The 14,802-nt window shown below is 44.9% G+C and overlaps 1 protein-coding gene across 10 annotated transcripts in view; it reads left to right on the top strand.

Annotated features, from left to right (window-relative positions):
- Positions 1 to 13,351, top strand: part of LDB2 (LIM domain binding 2) — a 383,544-nt gene extending 370,193 nt beyond the window's left edge. The window contains exons 6-9 of one of the 10 annotated variants that reach the window (XM_077750572.1): positions 3,715 to 3,838; positions 7,293 to 7,441; positions 9,964 to 10,106; positions 12,786 to 13,137. In XM_077750572.1, coding sequence (XP_077606698.1) covers positions 3,715 to 3,838; positions 7,293 to 7,441; positions 9,964 to 10,068 — 378 coding nt within the window. In that variant the 3' untranslated portion in view covers positions 10,069 to 10,106; positions 12,786 to 13,137. Of the gene's footprint in view, positions 1 to 3,714; positions 3,839 to 7,289; positions 7,442 to 9,963; positions 10,107 to 12,785 lie in introns of all 10 variants that reach the window. The other 9 variants (XM_077750573.1, XM_077750570.1, XM_077750571.1 and 6 more) reach the window with 9 other exon arrangements.
- The last annotated feature ends 1,451 nt before the right edge of the window (positions 13,352 to 14,802 follow it).

Raw genomic sequence — 14,802 nt, 5'->3', positions numbered from 1 at the left:
TTCTCAGGGGGGTCCAAGACCCCAAGGACAGCAAGAATCCAGGCTCCAGAAGGCACTGGCCAGTGGCCACAGGAACCCACTCCCCTAACCATCTTCCTGATCTCATTTCATAACGTCCCAGGCCTTGCCTGTTGCCAGAAGGCACTGGCTGGCTGCCTGAGAACGCAGGCTCTTGTCTGAGTTAGTTCCGCCACCTACTGCACGCAGGCCAGCAAAGCCAGCGAACCTCCGCGGCAGCCTCGCTCCTTTGCGCACAGAAATAAAGGGGAAGGCTGCCTCTCCAGCCTGGGAACTCTCCCCTGGAAGAAAAAAAAAATGACCTTGGGGATGCCTGATTAGTATTCAGAGATACGAACTCCTTTGGGGTGGGTTATAGCCCTGGGAAAGTATTTTTACGTTAAAGGGGGAGGGATAAATCCAGATCAGCACCTGAAAAAAGTGCTGCCCAAAATCCCATGGAGGAAAGGAAAGGCACCACAAGAAAGAAGTAGATGATGAGCTCACCTGTGTGCCAGCGTGTCCCCTGCCCACTGACCTTTTGGGTCCACAAAGGTCACTTTGGCCATCTAACTTGTCTTGTAATGAAAATACTTGCTTCGCAGAGATGTGGTTCCCAAAGATGCTTGATGTAGAAGCCAGAGGAGTTTTCTTCCTATGCTTGAATCATTGTGAAGGGGGCCGAATACTCGGTGAGGGCAGAGATGGTGTTAGCCTCAGCGTGTCCCCAGGGCCAAAGCCAGAGTGCCTGACACTTGGGAGAAAGCACAATAAATGCTTGAGGATGTAAACTAATAGAAATGTCATCTCTTTTACTGTCTGCGCTGTACTTGTTAATACGTAACTGTAAAATCTACTGTTCGTTGACCTCTGACGTGTCAGACATATTACCTCAAATTCTCACAGCAACACACAAGACGGGCACTGTTTTGTAGGTGAGCCCCGAACTCTTCGCTTAGAACCTCTCACTTCTAAGTCTGTGTTTGTTCCACCCCATCCACGTATTTTATGACCACTGTCAGCCCATTTCTCAAGAATGGGGAATGGGCCAAAAAGAAACTGTCTGAAAACCGAACTTTTTTTTTTTTATTAAAAAAAAAAAACACCTGTTTTCCCAGCCCTTAGAATTTCCCTGAAAGCTTCTCTTCCTAACCAAGCTTAATAATAGATGCAAACATCTTCTGACCCTGCCTGCATCTAGCAGTGTTTCTCTTTTGATGGATAATCCACTCTTATCTCTGTGTGTAGAGATGACTGTGGAATCTGTTACTCTGGTGGGCTGAGCAGCAGTGGTTGGAGGAGACCTGCAGGCGTCTACAGCTTGCATGTACTTTGATTTCCAGTGAGGAATTCTTAATGGAGTAATGTTCACATCGAGTCTTCACAGTGTGGGAATGTGGAGCTAATTGCACAGAAATCGCCCCTCTTTCATGGGGTCTTCCTTACTAACACTTTAAGTTTCAAAGAGGGCTCCAAGGTAAGCAAGAATATAGACAAGATTGAAGATGCACCGTAACTCATCCAGATCCCAGTACTTGACAGCCTGAGCCACTGGGGTTGAGTGGCTTTGTCTCTCTGGCTCACACTGTATATATGTCATTTAGGCTTTGAAATCTTCTTCTCTGCTTCCTGAGAAACCACAGTGGGAAAGAGATTACAGATGTCTTTTCAGTGGAGTTAGGGTTTGAGCCAAGTTTAGGTCATCGTTAGGTAAAAAGAGCAGAGAGTTGTTTCTAGATGAAGGTAATCTTGATTATCATGCTTGGGCTTGAGAAGAGAGGAAGAGCATGGGCAAGTGGGATTAAGTGAGAAGAGGGTGTAATTCAAGCTGGAAACCACAGGGCATTTGCACATGTCTTGCTTTTTGTATGTATCTATCCCAAAGCCCAGCATATATGTTGGGTAGCAGACCTCAAACTTCAGGAGTATGTGTCAGAATATGATGGGAGCATGCTTTTCCAAAAGGCAGATTCAGGACCCCAGCTCGAGTCCTGAAACAGAATGGAAAGAACCTGAAAGTCTCCATTTTTTTAATGATTATTTATTTTTGAGAGAGAGAGAGTACAAGCTGGGGGGGGGGGGGGAGTCAGAGAGAGGGAGGGAAACATAGAATATGAAGCAGGCTCCAGGCTCTGCGGTGTTAGCACAGAGCCCCACACAGGGCTCAGACCCATGAACCTTGAGATCATGACCTGAGCTGAAGTCAGACATTTAACCGACTGAGCCACCCAGGTGCCCCTAGAAATCTGAATTTTTAATTATTAACTCCTTTGGTTCTGATGGAAGAAGTGTTCCTTAGACCACGCTTAGAAGAATATTGGCACGGAAAAATCCTCTGGTCTTTCTAAAGACACCTTAAATGCATCCATTCACTTGAGCCAAACCTAGGAACACAGAGATAAAAGGCAGAGTCTCGGCATTCAAAGAGCTCAAGGTCTAGGTGGAAAAGAGACTTGGAAACAGATAGTTGCAAAGCACGGATGAGTACATTCATAAAGCGGAAAGGGCTGGGTGCATGGAGAAAACCATAGAGAGGCACCCAATTCAGCCTGCATAGGAAGAGATGCAAAACCTGGAGACGGAGGTGTAACAGAAGAAGTAACCTTGTCATCAAGGATGAGTGGGCATTCGCCAAACAGAGGGCAGGGGAGAATTCCAGGGAAGAGGGAACCCAGTGGACAAAAGCCAGCGTGTCTTCTGAGTAATGACAGAAGGGAAGGGGGTAGTAAAAACAATGGGCCGATGAAGGAGGAGATTGCACATCTGCCTTTCATAATGAACTAGTGTTTTTCCACATGGGAGGGTGCGGTTGCCAATATTTGTGTGGTTGTAATTGCAACAGTACTGGATACATCATTCCAAGTTGTGGTCTTTGTCTTCTTAGATACAGCACTCTCCATATGGCAGTATTCTGATGAGCTTCCAACAGAGAAGGAATTCAGAAAAGTTCAAGGCAATCCTAAATGGATTTACCTTCTCATTTCATTCATTAATCTTTGTCATCAGATGTCTTGGACCAAAGTAAATCTGAAAAATCTAACCAAAGGAGGGAAGAAAGCAACAGTGTGCAGAGCCACAGAGAAAGCTCCCACACTGAACTAATGTTGGCATATGTTACGTGTAACCTTATCGTTACGTGTAAAATACACATGAACACAAGAAGAAAAATAAAGTAGTGTTCATCATGGGTCTTGATAAGAATTAGGATCTAAAAAGTACTTGCAATTGCCACTTTATTCTCCGCAGTTTAAAAGATGGCTTTCACTGCACCATAATCTACGTAAACTAGCATTGTGACTCTCTGTGTGTGGTTATACAAACAGTAACAAGAGCAGAAACCAGAGTAGAAATCGGAGCATGCTGTGCTCCATGAAGAGAGCTTTGTTCTTTCACCAGAAAAAAGCATTTGAATTCAGATAGAGCTACATACATCCACCCAGCAGTGTACAGAATGTGTCCCTGGATATGTACGTGCGAGCGTGTGTATGTATAAATCACATTCAGCTATAATATGGTGTTATAAATAATAGTAAATTAGGTGGGCATTATCAAGTGTTGGTAATATTTCTCTTCCTTCAAACTTGCACGGAGAAAATCAAAACCAGGGGAAAAAGAGAAGTACCTTTAAGCTTTCTAATTGTTTCCAGCTGTTAACGTTATTTATTGCAGATAATATGATCAAGTAGTGAAACACCAGTGTCTTTGAACTTTTTGCAGTTGTGTGTAATACTGGAGCCAATGCAGGAACTGATGTCGAGACATAAAACTTACAACCTCAGTCCACGGGACTGCCTGAAGACCTGCTTATTTCAGAAGTGGCAGCGAATGGTGGCTCCGCCAGGTACGACCTCGTTCTTTCCTCTCATTCTAAAAATGCGTTTTCTGAGGCCTCTTTTGGGAATAGAGTGGTGTGAGGAGGAAGGAAGGAAGCATACATTTATCACAAAAAGTAGTTTATTACAGATATTTGGACTTGGGGACATTGAATTTGTACGGTACAAACATCCTTAGGAGTCGTCTACAATCTCATGTGGGACCTGAAACCCACTAAAGCCAGCTGATTTATTTGATGTTACCAAGGTCATTGGCAAAGCCGAAATATGAACCAAGGTTTCCCATCTCCCAGTCTAGTGGTTATTCCACTGGACAAGACTGATGGCTTCTCACAGCCTATTGTTATTTTGCTTGTTTTTTTTTCTTTTGTTTTGGTTTGTTGTTGTTGTTGTTTGTTGAGAAAGAAACAAATTATGGGAAGGGAGGGAGGGAGGAAAGGAGGATGGAAGGGAAGGGAAAGAAGGAAAAAAACATAAATAGTTTCACTTTTAAAGATAGATCTAATAATATCAAAGGGTACTCTGATCATGAAGAGAATACATAAAAGATTCCATTTTCCTCACTTCCTTAGAATGCAGTTTAGATCCTATGGTCTCCTGCTGAGGTTCTGAAATTACTGCTTCCAGTCACCATTAATTGTCGTTCTATCTAATACATTTTTACTCCCAGGCGTGTGTCGAGCCTCATTGATCATAAAAGCGAAACGTATCCATTCGCTAAAAATTATTTTTATAAAGAGTAATTATTAACACGAAGCACATAGCTTTCTGAATCACAAAATATAATGGTCACCTTCTACTGGTAATTGGCAAGGCATTTTATATAAAATGAATATAGACTTAACCAAGTACATATTTAGACATCTGTGAAAATGGGCATTATTTGACATAGAATAGTTACATCCCCATCTTAGAAGAATTTTAGACATTTAGAACATTATCTTTCAAATATAGTAAATGGGCTTAAATTATGTTCTCTTTCAATACCAATAGGGCTTTATGGGGGAAAAAATATTTCCCTCAACAAATGCTTTGAGAACCTGTATTTTCCAACATAGGCATATATAATTTATATACCATTTATTAATTCAATCATTCATTTAAAGGTTATTTATTGAGCCCCATCTAGGTGCCAGGCACTATTCTAATCACTAGACAGCACTGAATGACTCAGAAATCCCAGGCCTCACAGACCTTCCATTCTTTTGCTGAATCCTCACAATAACCATATGAAGTATTTACTATTTCCTATTTAAATATACAGGGTCTCAAAGTTATTTTTTTAATGTTTATTTTTGAGAGAGAGAGAGGCCGACAGAACACGAGGGGGGAGGGACAGAGAGAGAGGGAGACACAGAATCCAAAGCAGCCTCCAGGCTCTGAGCTGTCAGTGAGATCCCAAGAGCTGTGAGATCATGACCTGAGCTGAAGAAGTCTGGACGCTCAACAGACTGAGCCACCCAGGCGCCCTGAGGGCCTGAAATTTAAAGTAGTAATTTGCCAGGATCAGTCTCATAGCTAATCGATGGAGGAGGCCTGTGTCACAGTGGGCTTTTATGACTCCAGAGTTCATGACTCTGTTACCTCAGCTACCTGCTACCAATGGGAGTAGTCCAGAGTACGCAGTTTAGGTATATTTCTCCCAAATTTCATGAAGGAATACAGATATCAAAAAAAAAAAAAAAAGTAACCTGTTTTAATTCTTAAGGTAAAGGAAGAAGATCTTTGTCAGGGGAACTAAGTATTTGCTTGAGTTTGAGTGTGTCACTCGGCTCTTTTCCGGCACCACGAGCTGGAAAAATTCTATTTCTTGTTTCCACAACTCTCAGGACTAGCACCCGTAAGTCTCTATGGATAGACATGTTAGGACCTTTGATGAAAATCTTTGGGGGCTTGGGGGCTCCGTTGGTTAAGCATCCAACTCTGGGTTTTGGCTCAAGTCATAATCTCACGGTTCATTAGACCAAGCCCCGCATCAGGCTCTGTGTCGACAGTGTGCAGCTTGCTTGGAATTCTCTCCCTCCTTCTCTCTCTCTCTCTCTGCCCCTCCCCTGCTTGCACACGTGCACTTGCTTGTGCTCTCTCTCTCAAAATGAATAAACTTAAAAAATTAACCATGTTTACAAAAAAGAAAAAAGAAAATCTTTGAACATAAGAGACAAAGTATTTATGAGAGAAAAAATGGTATATAAATATGAACATAATCCCCTTCTTCCTCAAATGTCAGGGATAATTTGGTGGACCAAGTGGTCTTTGAAATGAGCCTTAAAAGAGACCCTCCCCACTGCCCATCAGAAGCAGCATAAATGTTTTAAGAAAATGCTGCAAGCCTCTCTCACTCAGTACCAGTATGGCCCGGGCTCGCCTTCTCTCCATCAGAGCTGGGTCAAGAGGAGGGTTAGCCAACGGGATGGTCTTACATGACATTCTGAACTTAGTAAATGCCTGGAAAATTTTTCTAGAGATTTCTCATTCACAAAACAAAGATTAGAATAGAATTGAATTAATAGAGTTGCCAGGAATATAAAATAGTCATGACACAGAACACATGAAGCAGATGAAACCATTAAGAACATGAAAACATTGTGTACTACTCCCAATGTAGTACACATATGGAAATGTAGACCTCATATGTAAATAAATAATCTTCCTCTGACCACCACACGTCACCACACGTCCCTATGCTTCCATAAAGACATTGTCCCTCTGTCCCATCCACAATATTTTCTTGTGTTTCTAACCAGGACTTTCATGCAAAGATCTAGTTCCCCTTCGTGAATATGCTGGCTGTACCACACTAAGACCTTCCCCTCCAACCCCAGGAACTTTGAAATTAGTAGCATTCTTTAAACATCGGGCTCCAAACCATGCAACTTGAGAACTGTACTGAGTTAGGGCCCCTGTGTTTTACACTCACGGCTGATAGAACTCCTCTTCCTCTTTGTTGTACTTGAGCATCTCAAGGTCTGATGGTGCTGGCCTGCCACGGGGCACTTGCCGGGAGATGTTGGTTCACCACCTCAACTTGCTTTAATCCTTTCTCTCCTTCTTTGGAGGCCCCCGGAAGGACCCAGGGCCCTTCTTTTGCTCTAAAGAAGCAACAGACCAAAGAAAAGTGTTTTCTCAAATTTTGTAGTGGTAATAATATTTTTAACTCAACTATAAAAGTGGTATTTGCGCCTCACCCCTAAAATACACTTAATAGATTGCAGGCATATATATAACGTTAGAGGGAACAATGAAGCACAAATCATTTGCTCTAGATACCAAAGAAAAGAGTCGCGTGCATTTTGTGCTAGAAAATAAGACCGCGGCTTCCTTCCTTTCCTTAGTGTGAAGTTAAAAGAAATGGAAACAATTTAAAGTCCACTCTTTGTAACTGACAAACACAGCTTCCCTGGAAGGAGTCTTCCGACGGTTGCCCCGGAACTGATCCCCCATCTATTTTCCATATTGCAGCAGAACCCACAAGGCAGCCGACAACTAAGCGGAGAAAAAGAAAAAACTCCACCAGCAGCACTTCCAACAGCAGCGCCGGGAACACCACGAACAGCACCGGCAGCAAGAAGAAGACGCCAGCCGCTAACCTGAGTCTGTCCAGTCAGGTACCTGTAAGTCTCGCTTTCCTTTTAGGCCTGAAATCCTGCCTTTGCCTGTCTTCCACCTGCTGGGGACCATGGAAAGTCCCCTTTAGCTGCTCATGCCTTCTGGGTGGGGGCTGGGGAGGGGGGCAGGCAAGGGCAGGGGAAGGCGGGAGGGAGGAGCTCTACCATGGAAACCTTCCTTTGCAAACTGGGAATTACAAGGGAATATTAAGAGTCTGTGCTGCGCAGGGACCTGAATTAAAAAGCCGTCAGAGTCACAGACAGGAGATATGTCACTTAAGGTTTAATTAAAATATCACTTAGCAGCATGCCTGGTGGCGTAGAAGGGGCTCTCAGCGCCATCACTGGGGCCCCCTGTGCTCCGCTGGAAACTAGCTCCCGGCACGCAGGCTCCATGTTGTAATTTGACTGGGCCTTCCCGACATGGGTGCCCCTTCTTATTTTAAGACTCAGGTAATTAACTCTCGGCCACTAAAAATGCAGCTCAGTGGATTCCACGTTACCCATTTCATTAGCTCAGGGGGAGGGTCAGCCCCTGGTTTGGTCTCAACTCTCTTGACCTCTTGACCCTTTCTTTCATTTCTGGGTCTTGACAAAGGAAATGGGCCACGTAGAAGGGGGCTTCTTTGAACTCCGAGGCTGACAGCTGACGAGTGTCCCCAAATAGCGTGTTACCCGCGTAGGCACTTTCTTCATCTCCTATTATTTTTTTTTTCAAGTTCTGTCCTGTCTGCCTAATTCCTTCCTGACTCCAAATTCCTCAGCCCAGTGTTAGATCATCGATCGCTTTTAAATTCTCATGCTCCTCTAAAACATTTCTTATCCCTTGTTCCCTCCACGATTACTTGTGGGTGTCTTTCTCTGCTGCCCTTATCACATCACCCTGTCTCCAGGCATTTGACTGTCGTTTGAACCCTGATACTTCTGTGGTGCTTCATGGCTATCCCTTGGATTCCATGTCCTTGGAAATGTGCTCTATTTCTGATTACTTCCCTCAACCGATACAATTTTACCTTTTCCCTCTTTCTCACNCTCCTTCCGTCTTGGTCTGTTGTCCTCACATCTCTCTCCATGTGAGAGTAGATTCTTCCTTCATGGGGATTCCCCACTTACTTCTAAATGTGTCTTTCAAGTCTGGCCCCAACCCACTTTTACCTACTCTCCATCAGTTGGTTTCCTTTGGCTAAAAGCCACCCCATCAGTACCTGAGAATCACCTGAGCCACTGAGACTCTTTTCCTGTCTTCCATAGACAGAGGGTATGGTTTTCATCATCACTGCACTAGAAAGAAAGGGTCATGGAGAGAGTGGCCAGCCTGTGGGGAAGGTATCATTTTAATTTTAAGACCGCTAGGAATTATAGTTTTTAAATAATGCCAGACTCACCTCTGTTTTCTGAACTGCCTAAGGAGTCAGAAAAAAAAAAAAGTCAAATTAAAAAAACAGAGTGTTTTTATTAAGGTACCAATAAGTTAGGCCCACTTCTGGTTAAATTGGAAAATACATAGAGAAAATGGCCTGGTATAAATAAATCAACCCAAAAGTGCACACAAAGTAGCCTATTTTTCATCTACCCCTGGAGTTTTAGAAACTAACATTTGTTAGTTTCTCCCAGCAAATGAAAGTGCATTCCAGAGAATTCTGGAATTGTGGCATTACTCCTTAAAGGCACAGTGGCTGCGAGAATTCAGTTCAGTGCAACAGATTTTTTTCTGAGCTCCTACTATGTGCCCCACACCATAGCAGATATCAGCAATGCCAAGATTAAACAACAACAACGAAAACCCAGGCCCTGTCACTGAAGAGCTCAGTCTCCTGGCGTCAGCTAGCGGGGTACAGCAGTGAGCAGGGTTCTGAGCCCGTGCCTGGGTTTCATGGGCCATCCATTAGTGATGTCTGCCTAGGTGTAGAATAGCGGCATGGGAATCACGCATGTCGACGTACCTAGCCTAGTTGGAAACATTTCAATTTTATTTTAAAGGGCACATAGTTTGTTCGAGTCCCTTATGCTCCTGTCCTCCAATCCAATAACTACATCTTAGCAAAGGATCCCTGTGTTGAGTTTTTAATGAACTGAGACCCTTTGGACTTCATGAGAACAAGACACCCTTAGAAAGCGAGAGCAGAATTTCAGCACCATCCCCACACCCTGCAATTCAAGATGTTTCAATTAAGTCAAGCTTACAGATGGCCAGGAGGGGCAGAAAAAGGCCACCTCCACGTTAGGAAAACGTGCACATTTCGGTGTGCGCTCTAGCTGAATGGACCTTCAGTGATAAGCATCGTCTGGCTTGCAGTGACCACATCTTTTAACCCTGTGTACTGAATTACCGACACGATTTTACTGTTAAACTAGAATGCGATCTGCAGGCACAATGGCTGCCTCGTTCGAAGGTACGACCTGATTCTCTGTGCCACCGTGACCACAGCAGCACAGCAGTGGTCCGCCTGGCTGCCACGGCAGCAACGTGTGTATCTGGCGAGGACTAGGGTTTAATCCTTGGATTCTGCTTCTCACTCCATGAGCAGGGGCTAGGAGCGATCCCGAACTGCAGCCTCAACCCTGGGAGGGATGGAGACCTGTGTCATTCAACAGCAGTGACCCCTTCTGGCCAATTTAAGGAGAAGCATTGAGGGGCCCTGAAAGGAGTCACTTCCAGTCCTCCTCAGAGGTTGGTGGTCCTTGCACGGGGGATTAGTGAGAAGATGTGACAATGGGCAAGAGCTGGTGGCACCTCCAGGCCTCCGGCCAGGAGCAGAGGTCTGCCTCAGGGGGAACCGAGGGCATCCGGGGTTACTCTCAGACAGACCAGCCCTGCCTCCTGTGGGACACACAAGATAGCAGAGATGGGAAGGAAATGCAACTCTCACTACTAATGTTGAATGTTGGGGGGATTTCTAAAGATGCGGGGGTGGGGAAGATGGGGCAACATCCCCTAGGTAGAGGCAGCCCAGAATGTGCACTATGTCTCCATTCATTCTGTGTGAGGCTAACCAATCGAGACTGCCTGAGTAGAGAACCACTCTTTTTAGTCTGTAGGTTTAGGAGAACCGGGTAGAGCCCTGTGCATAGTGGCCTAAGTGGCCTCACGTATCTATGCACGTAAGGAGCCCTTAGCGCACATCTCTTTCGTAGCTTGCCATCTGTCAATCACCCGCACACGCACACACAGGATTATGTATCTGGCTTAGGATTTTCTCATATAATCAGGAAGGCAAATGTGGCGTCTCTCTGAAATTTCGGATGCGTACCAGTATCCATGCCTGTTCCAAACGTGACAAGCCTATATCAGCCCCATTTGAAGTGATTCAAATCACTATTTTCATAGCACTTTTCTGGAACAACTGTTATTTTCTGATGCAATGAAGGCACCTGGAGTGTTGAGAACTTTTTCTAATGTCACGCTTAGGCCGCCTTCTGGTTTTTCTCCTCTGTCTCCAAAGTACGCTTACCTCCTCACGCTGTCCCAGCCTCTCTCGATGACCTTGGACTCACAATACTAATGCACAGCCATGTGGTTGGTCCCCACCCCCTTCCCCTGCCCTGTGACACCTTACGCATGTGTTTTCCCACCCTTCCAAAGTGTGCTGCACGTAAGTCATGAAATGAGATGAACCCATGTCATCCTCTGCCCAATCTCGCCCAATTCTTTACCCCCACCTTTGTTCCTGATCATAAGCACTGTCTCCTAACTACCTGTAACCAAGTGGCACTTTTTTGTCCAGAACACCCCCAACGGGTCCCGTGGCTAACCCCATAATGCCCCCTCCTCTCTGGAGCCCACATTCCATCTCCAGTCCTGTCGGCCTTTTTGCCAGTCAGAGTCTCTGTCTATGTTGCACCTCACCTTGAACCCTCGTGCATCTCCCTACGTGTCATTGTCACGTGTGGCTCTTTGTTGCATAGTCAGTACGTTCTTCGAAGCACACTTCTGATTGTCCTGCCAATACCTATATTTGCTGAGTTTACCCCGTTCATATTTGAGGCGTTTACTTAATCTGGGACACATCTCTTTAAAATCATGTTTCTCAAATCACAAGAGCAATTAGTCAGAAAACACAGTTTGGAAATCTATTGATTATCTCCCCGTAATTCCAGGGGAACCAATCAGTCAGTCAATGAAACAAACAAACAAACAAACAAACAGGGTTTTCCATTGCAAAACCAACCAGGCAACAAGTAAGGGTTTTGTTCAATTGGCACCTTCGTAATTCTAGAAAGAACCTGGAGGCCCAACGGACCCTCTCCCGACCAAAGGCAGTATTCTCCTATGCCGTCCCAGGAAAGCCTCTCTTGCCCCAGTGAAGATAATTTTCGCCCAGTTACCAAGGCATTTCATCAAATTAGCCTCCCCATCAGGAAACACACCCTCGCATCTCCAAAAGCATCTGGCTCAGCCCTGCTTTTTTTGGCTGAGGCGGACGCTGACAGCATTGGGCACTCTCCTGGAGTCACCACACTTTTGAGGAGACTATTGCTCACAGCCTGCCCAGCAGTATCACCCGGCAGGTGTCCTGTCCCATGCCCAGGTCACCCCCCAACCCCACACAGCCCCCTTTGAACAAAGAGGCCGGAGCTATGCCCTGTGTATGCGCCCTTCTCCCCTGGCCCCGGGCCTCTCCAGCACTGGCCTCCACGATGCTCCCAGCTAGCGGAGGTGGCTTCCTTGTTTGCATGGAAGGACAATTTGTGCTTAAAGGAGTGATTAGATGGATTCTTCTTGCACGCTTCCATTTCTGATGACTGCCAGCTTCATCAATGTAATTATAATTAGTTCTCTTCATCTTCCTTTTATGGCCCAGCTGGACAGACTGGTTCTCTTGACTGCCCAGATTGGTGGCAGGGTTGCCTGTATGGGGATAGGTGACAGGCACCAATGAATAACAGATGGTAAATTCAGGGCTTGTTGGCAATCAGCAGGTTTTTGCTAATGACTTAATTAGCTATGCAAATTGTCAAATCAGTGTGAACATTGTTTTTATCGAAAACTTTACCTAAATTAATTACCATAATTAAGTAGCAGAATGTCAAGGATATTGGCTGCATAAAAGGGCCTGGCTGAGTGGAAAAAAGAGAGATTCTGCCTTCAATTAAAATGTATACCGTCCTTGGGACAGAGAGAATGCCATTTGGAATGAGTTGTGTGAATACTGCAGAATTGCACCCTCCCCATGTTGGCTGCTAGTCCGAAGCCATCGAGAGGCCCTAAAATAAAAAGTGGCGGATTTTTGGAGGTATTGGAAAGCGCCCAGCAGAAGGTTCCACAGCCCTCTCTAAAAGTCCCCAATGTCGGCAAGTTAAAAGCGTGGATTTTTTTAATCTTGAAAAATCCATCTTTTTATTTCTGCAGATTGCTAGCATTGCTCGTTCTCCGGTGTCAGGCTCCGCACTAAGGACATAAGCTCGCGTGGTTGTTACACGTCAGGAGGCAATGCTTACTCCCCGTAGAAATCCAATATGCGTCTGGCCTCCCCGACTTTGACACTTGACCCCCGGTGCACAGTACACGAGTGTGTCTGTCCTAGACCCCCCCAGCTCCTCCGGCTAGTGTTTTAAGCTGAGCTTCTCTGTCCCAAGGTTTCCCTGTAATAATGTCAGCTGCTGTTCACAGGATGTGATGGTGGTAGGCGAACCAACCTTGATGGGAGGTGAGTTTGGGGACGAGGACGAAAGGCTAATCACTAGATTAGAAAACACGCAATATGACGCGGCCAACGGCGTGGACGACGAGGAAGACTTCAACAGCCCCCCGGCCCTGGGGAACAGCAGCCCGTGGAGCAGTAAACCCCCCGCCGCTCAAGAGACCAAATCAGAAAACGCCCCGCCCCAGGCTCCCCAGTGACACTGACCCGCACCCGCACCCACCGTCAGTAGGTCGTGGGGCACGCTCACGCTTGCAGATCCTTGCTTGCAGGANAAAAAACTCTTTCACGCAAATACCTATTTCTAAACCACAACGATCCGAGTTTGAGTTTCTTTGTTCTTTCTTTTTTTCTTTTTTGAAATGAGAGGATTATTCCAATAAACTTCCATGACCCTTCCCTGGAGGCCTTCACAGGTAACACAGATAGTGGCACTGATCTTAATAAAAAGAGCGACAGCTCCTGCTTCTCCGGGCTCGGTATTAACCACGTGTTTGTTAATTACACCCCACCCCCACCCTCACCCTGAAGAAGGCCATATTGTCAATATGCCCTCAGTGCTCAGGGTCTCGTTATATGCCGACCCTAACTACAGATGACTTTTTAATATTGTAAAATATTTTCTGCTTTTTGACTTGCATCTGAGAGTTTCTTGTTTCAGTAAAAAAAGAAAAGAAAAAAAATCAGCTTTTGGACAGTAATTTAAATGTATCCTTATTATTATTTTTTTTTCCTTCATCTTTTCTTTCATTGGGTAACAGCTGCGAGGGCCTTGCAGGTTAATTTATGGGTGAGCTAATGTCAATTGGTTCTCCAGCCCAAGTTGGTTCAATTGAGCCCAAATGCTGAAACAAGAAATGTCTTTTTGTCATTGAAGACACCGAGGCAGGTTTTTATGTAAAGAAAGACACCTGGCCCCTTGAGAACCTACGCATTTATAAAATTGCTGTTGATCCAAATCTTTTCAAGCCATGTAACCCATTAATTTTGTGGGCAGTTTAATAAATCTGAAACTTTTTTGTGTTTTTTATTGTATCTGAGTTGACTGTTGCTTCTTTTCATGGTATATTTCTTGTATAATATTTTGTAAAGCCCTCACTTGGTTCTTTTATGGAGATTCTTCTCTGGGGGCAATTCCAGTGTATTTATGTGAAACTTTATAAGAGAACTAATTTTTCCATTTGCATATTAATATGTTCTTCCACATGTAAAGACACAGTGGCTCCGTGTGTTATAAAACAGCTGTATTTTATGTATGCTTTACTGATAAGTGTGCCAATAATAAACTGTGTTAATGACCAAAGCAAGTGAGCCTGGCTGTTTGTAAGCATTGGGGGAGGGGGGGAATCTGCCCACGATTATGAGAAAGATTGAGCTTGGATTTATTGCCTAGACTACGAACGGAGTGGAATTGTGACAGCCATGCCATCCTTTGTCATGTCTGATTCCTTTCCCCACTCACTGTGGTTCATTTGGGCAGGTGTGTAAGGGTCTTCTATGTGCTGGGCACATGCTGGCCGCAGACACAACAATGGGAAAGGAAGACCTGGCCTGTGCTCCTGGAGCTTGTCAAGTGGAAGAGCGGTGGCTTCCACTCGTTGAGTGTTTATTCTGCACCAAACAGCCCTGCCTGAGGTCCACAGATATTATTTCAGCTAATCCTCAAAGCTTCACAAAGTTGGCATTAGTATCTCCATGCCTGCCTATTTCTCGAAAAAGTTGCTA

The sequence above is a fragment of the Crocuta crocuta genome, unplaced genomic scaffold (genome assembly GCF_008692635.1).
Source record: "Crocuta crocuta isolate KB4526 unplaced genomic scaffold, BGI_CrCroc_1.0 scaffold179, whole genome shotgun sequence".
Taxonomy (NCBI): domain Eukaryota; kingdom Metazoa; phylum Chordata; class Mammalia; order Carnivora; family Hyaenidae; genus Crocuta; species Crocuta crocuta.
The sequence above is the reverse complement of the archived record's forward strand: the minus strand, read 5'-3'. Positions and strand labels throughout refer to the sequence as shown.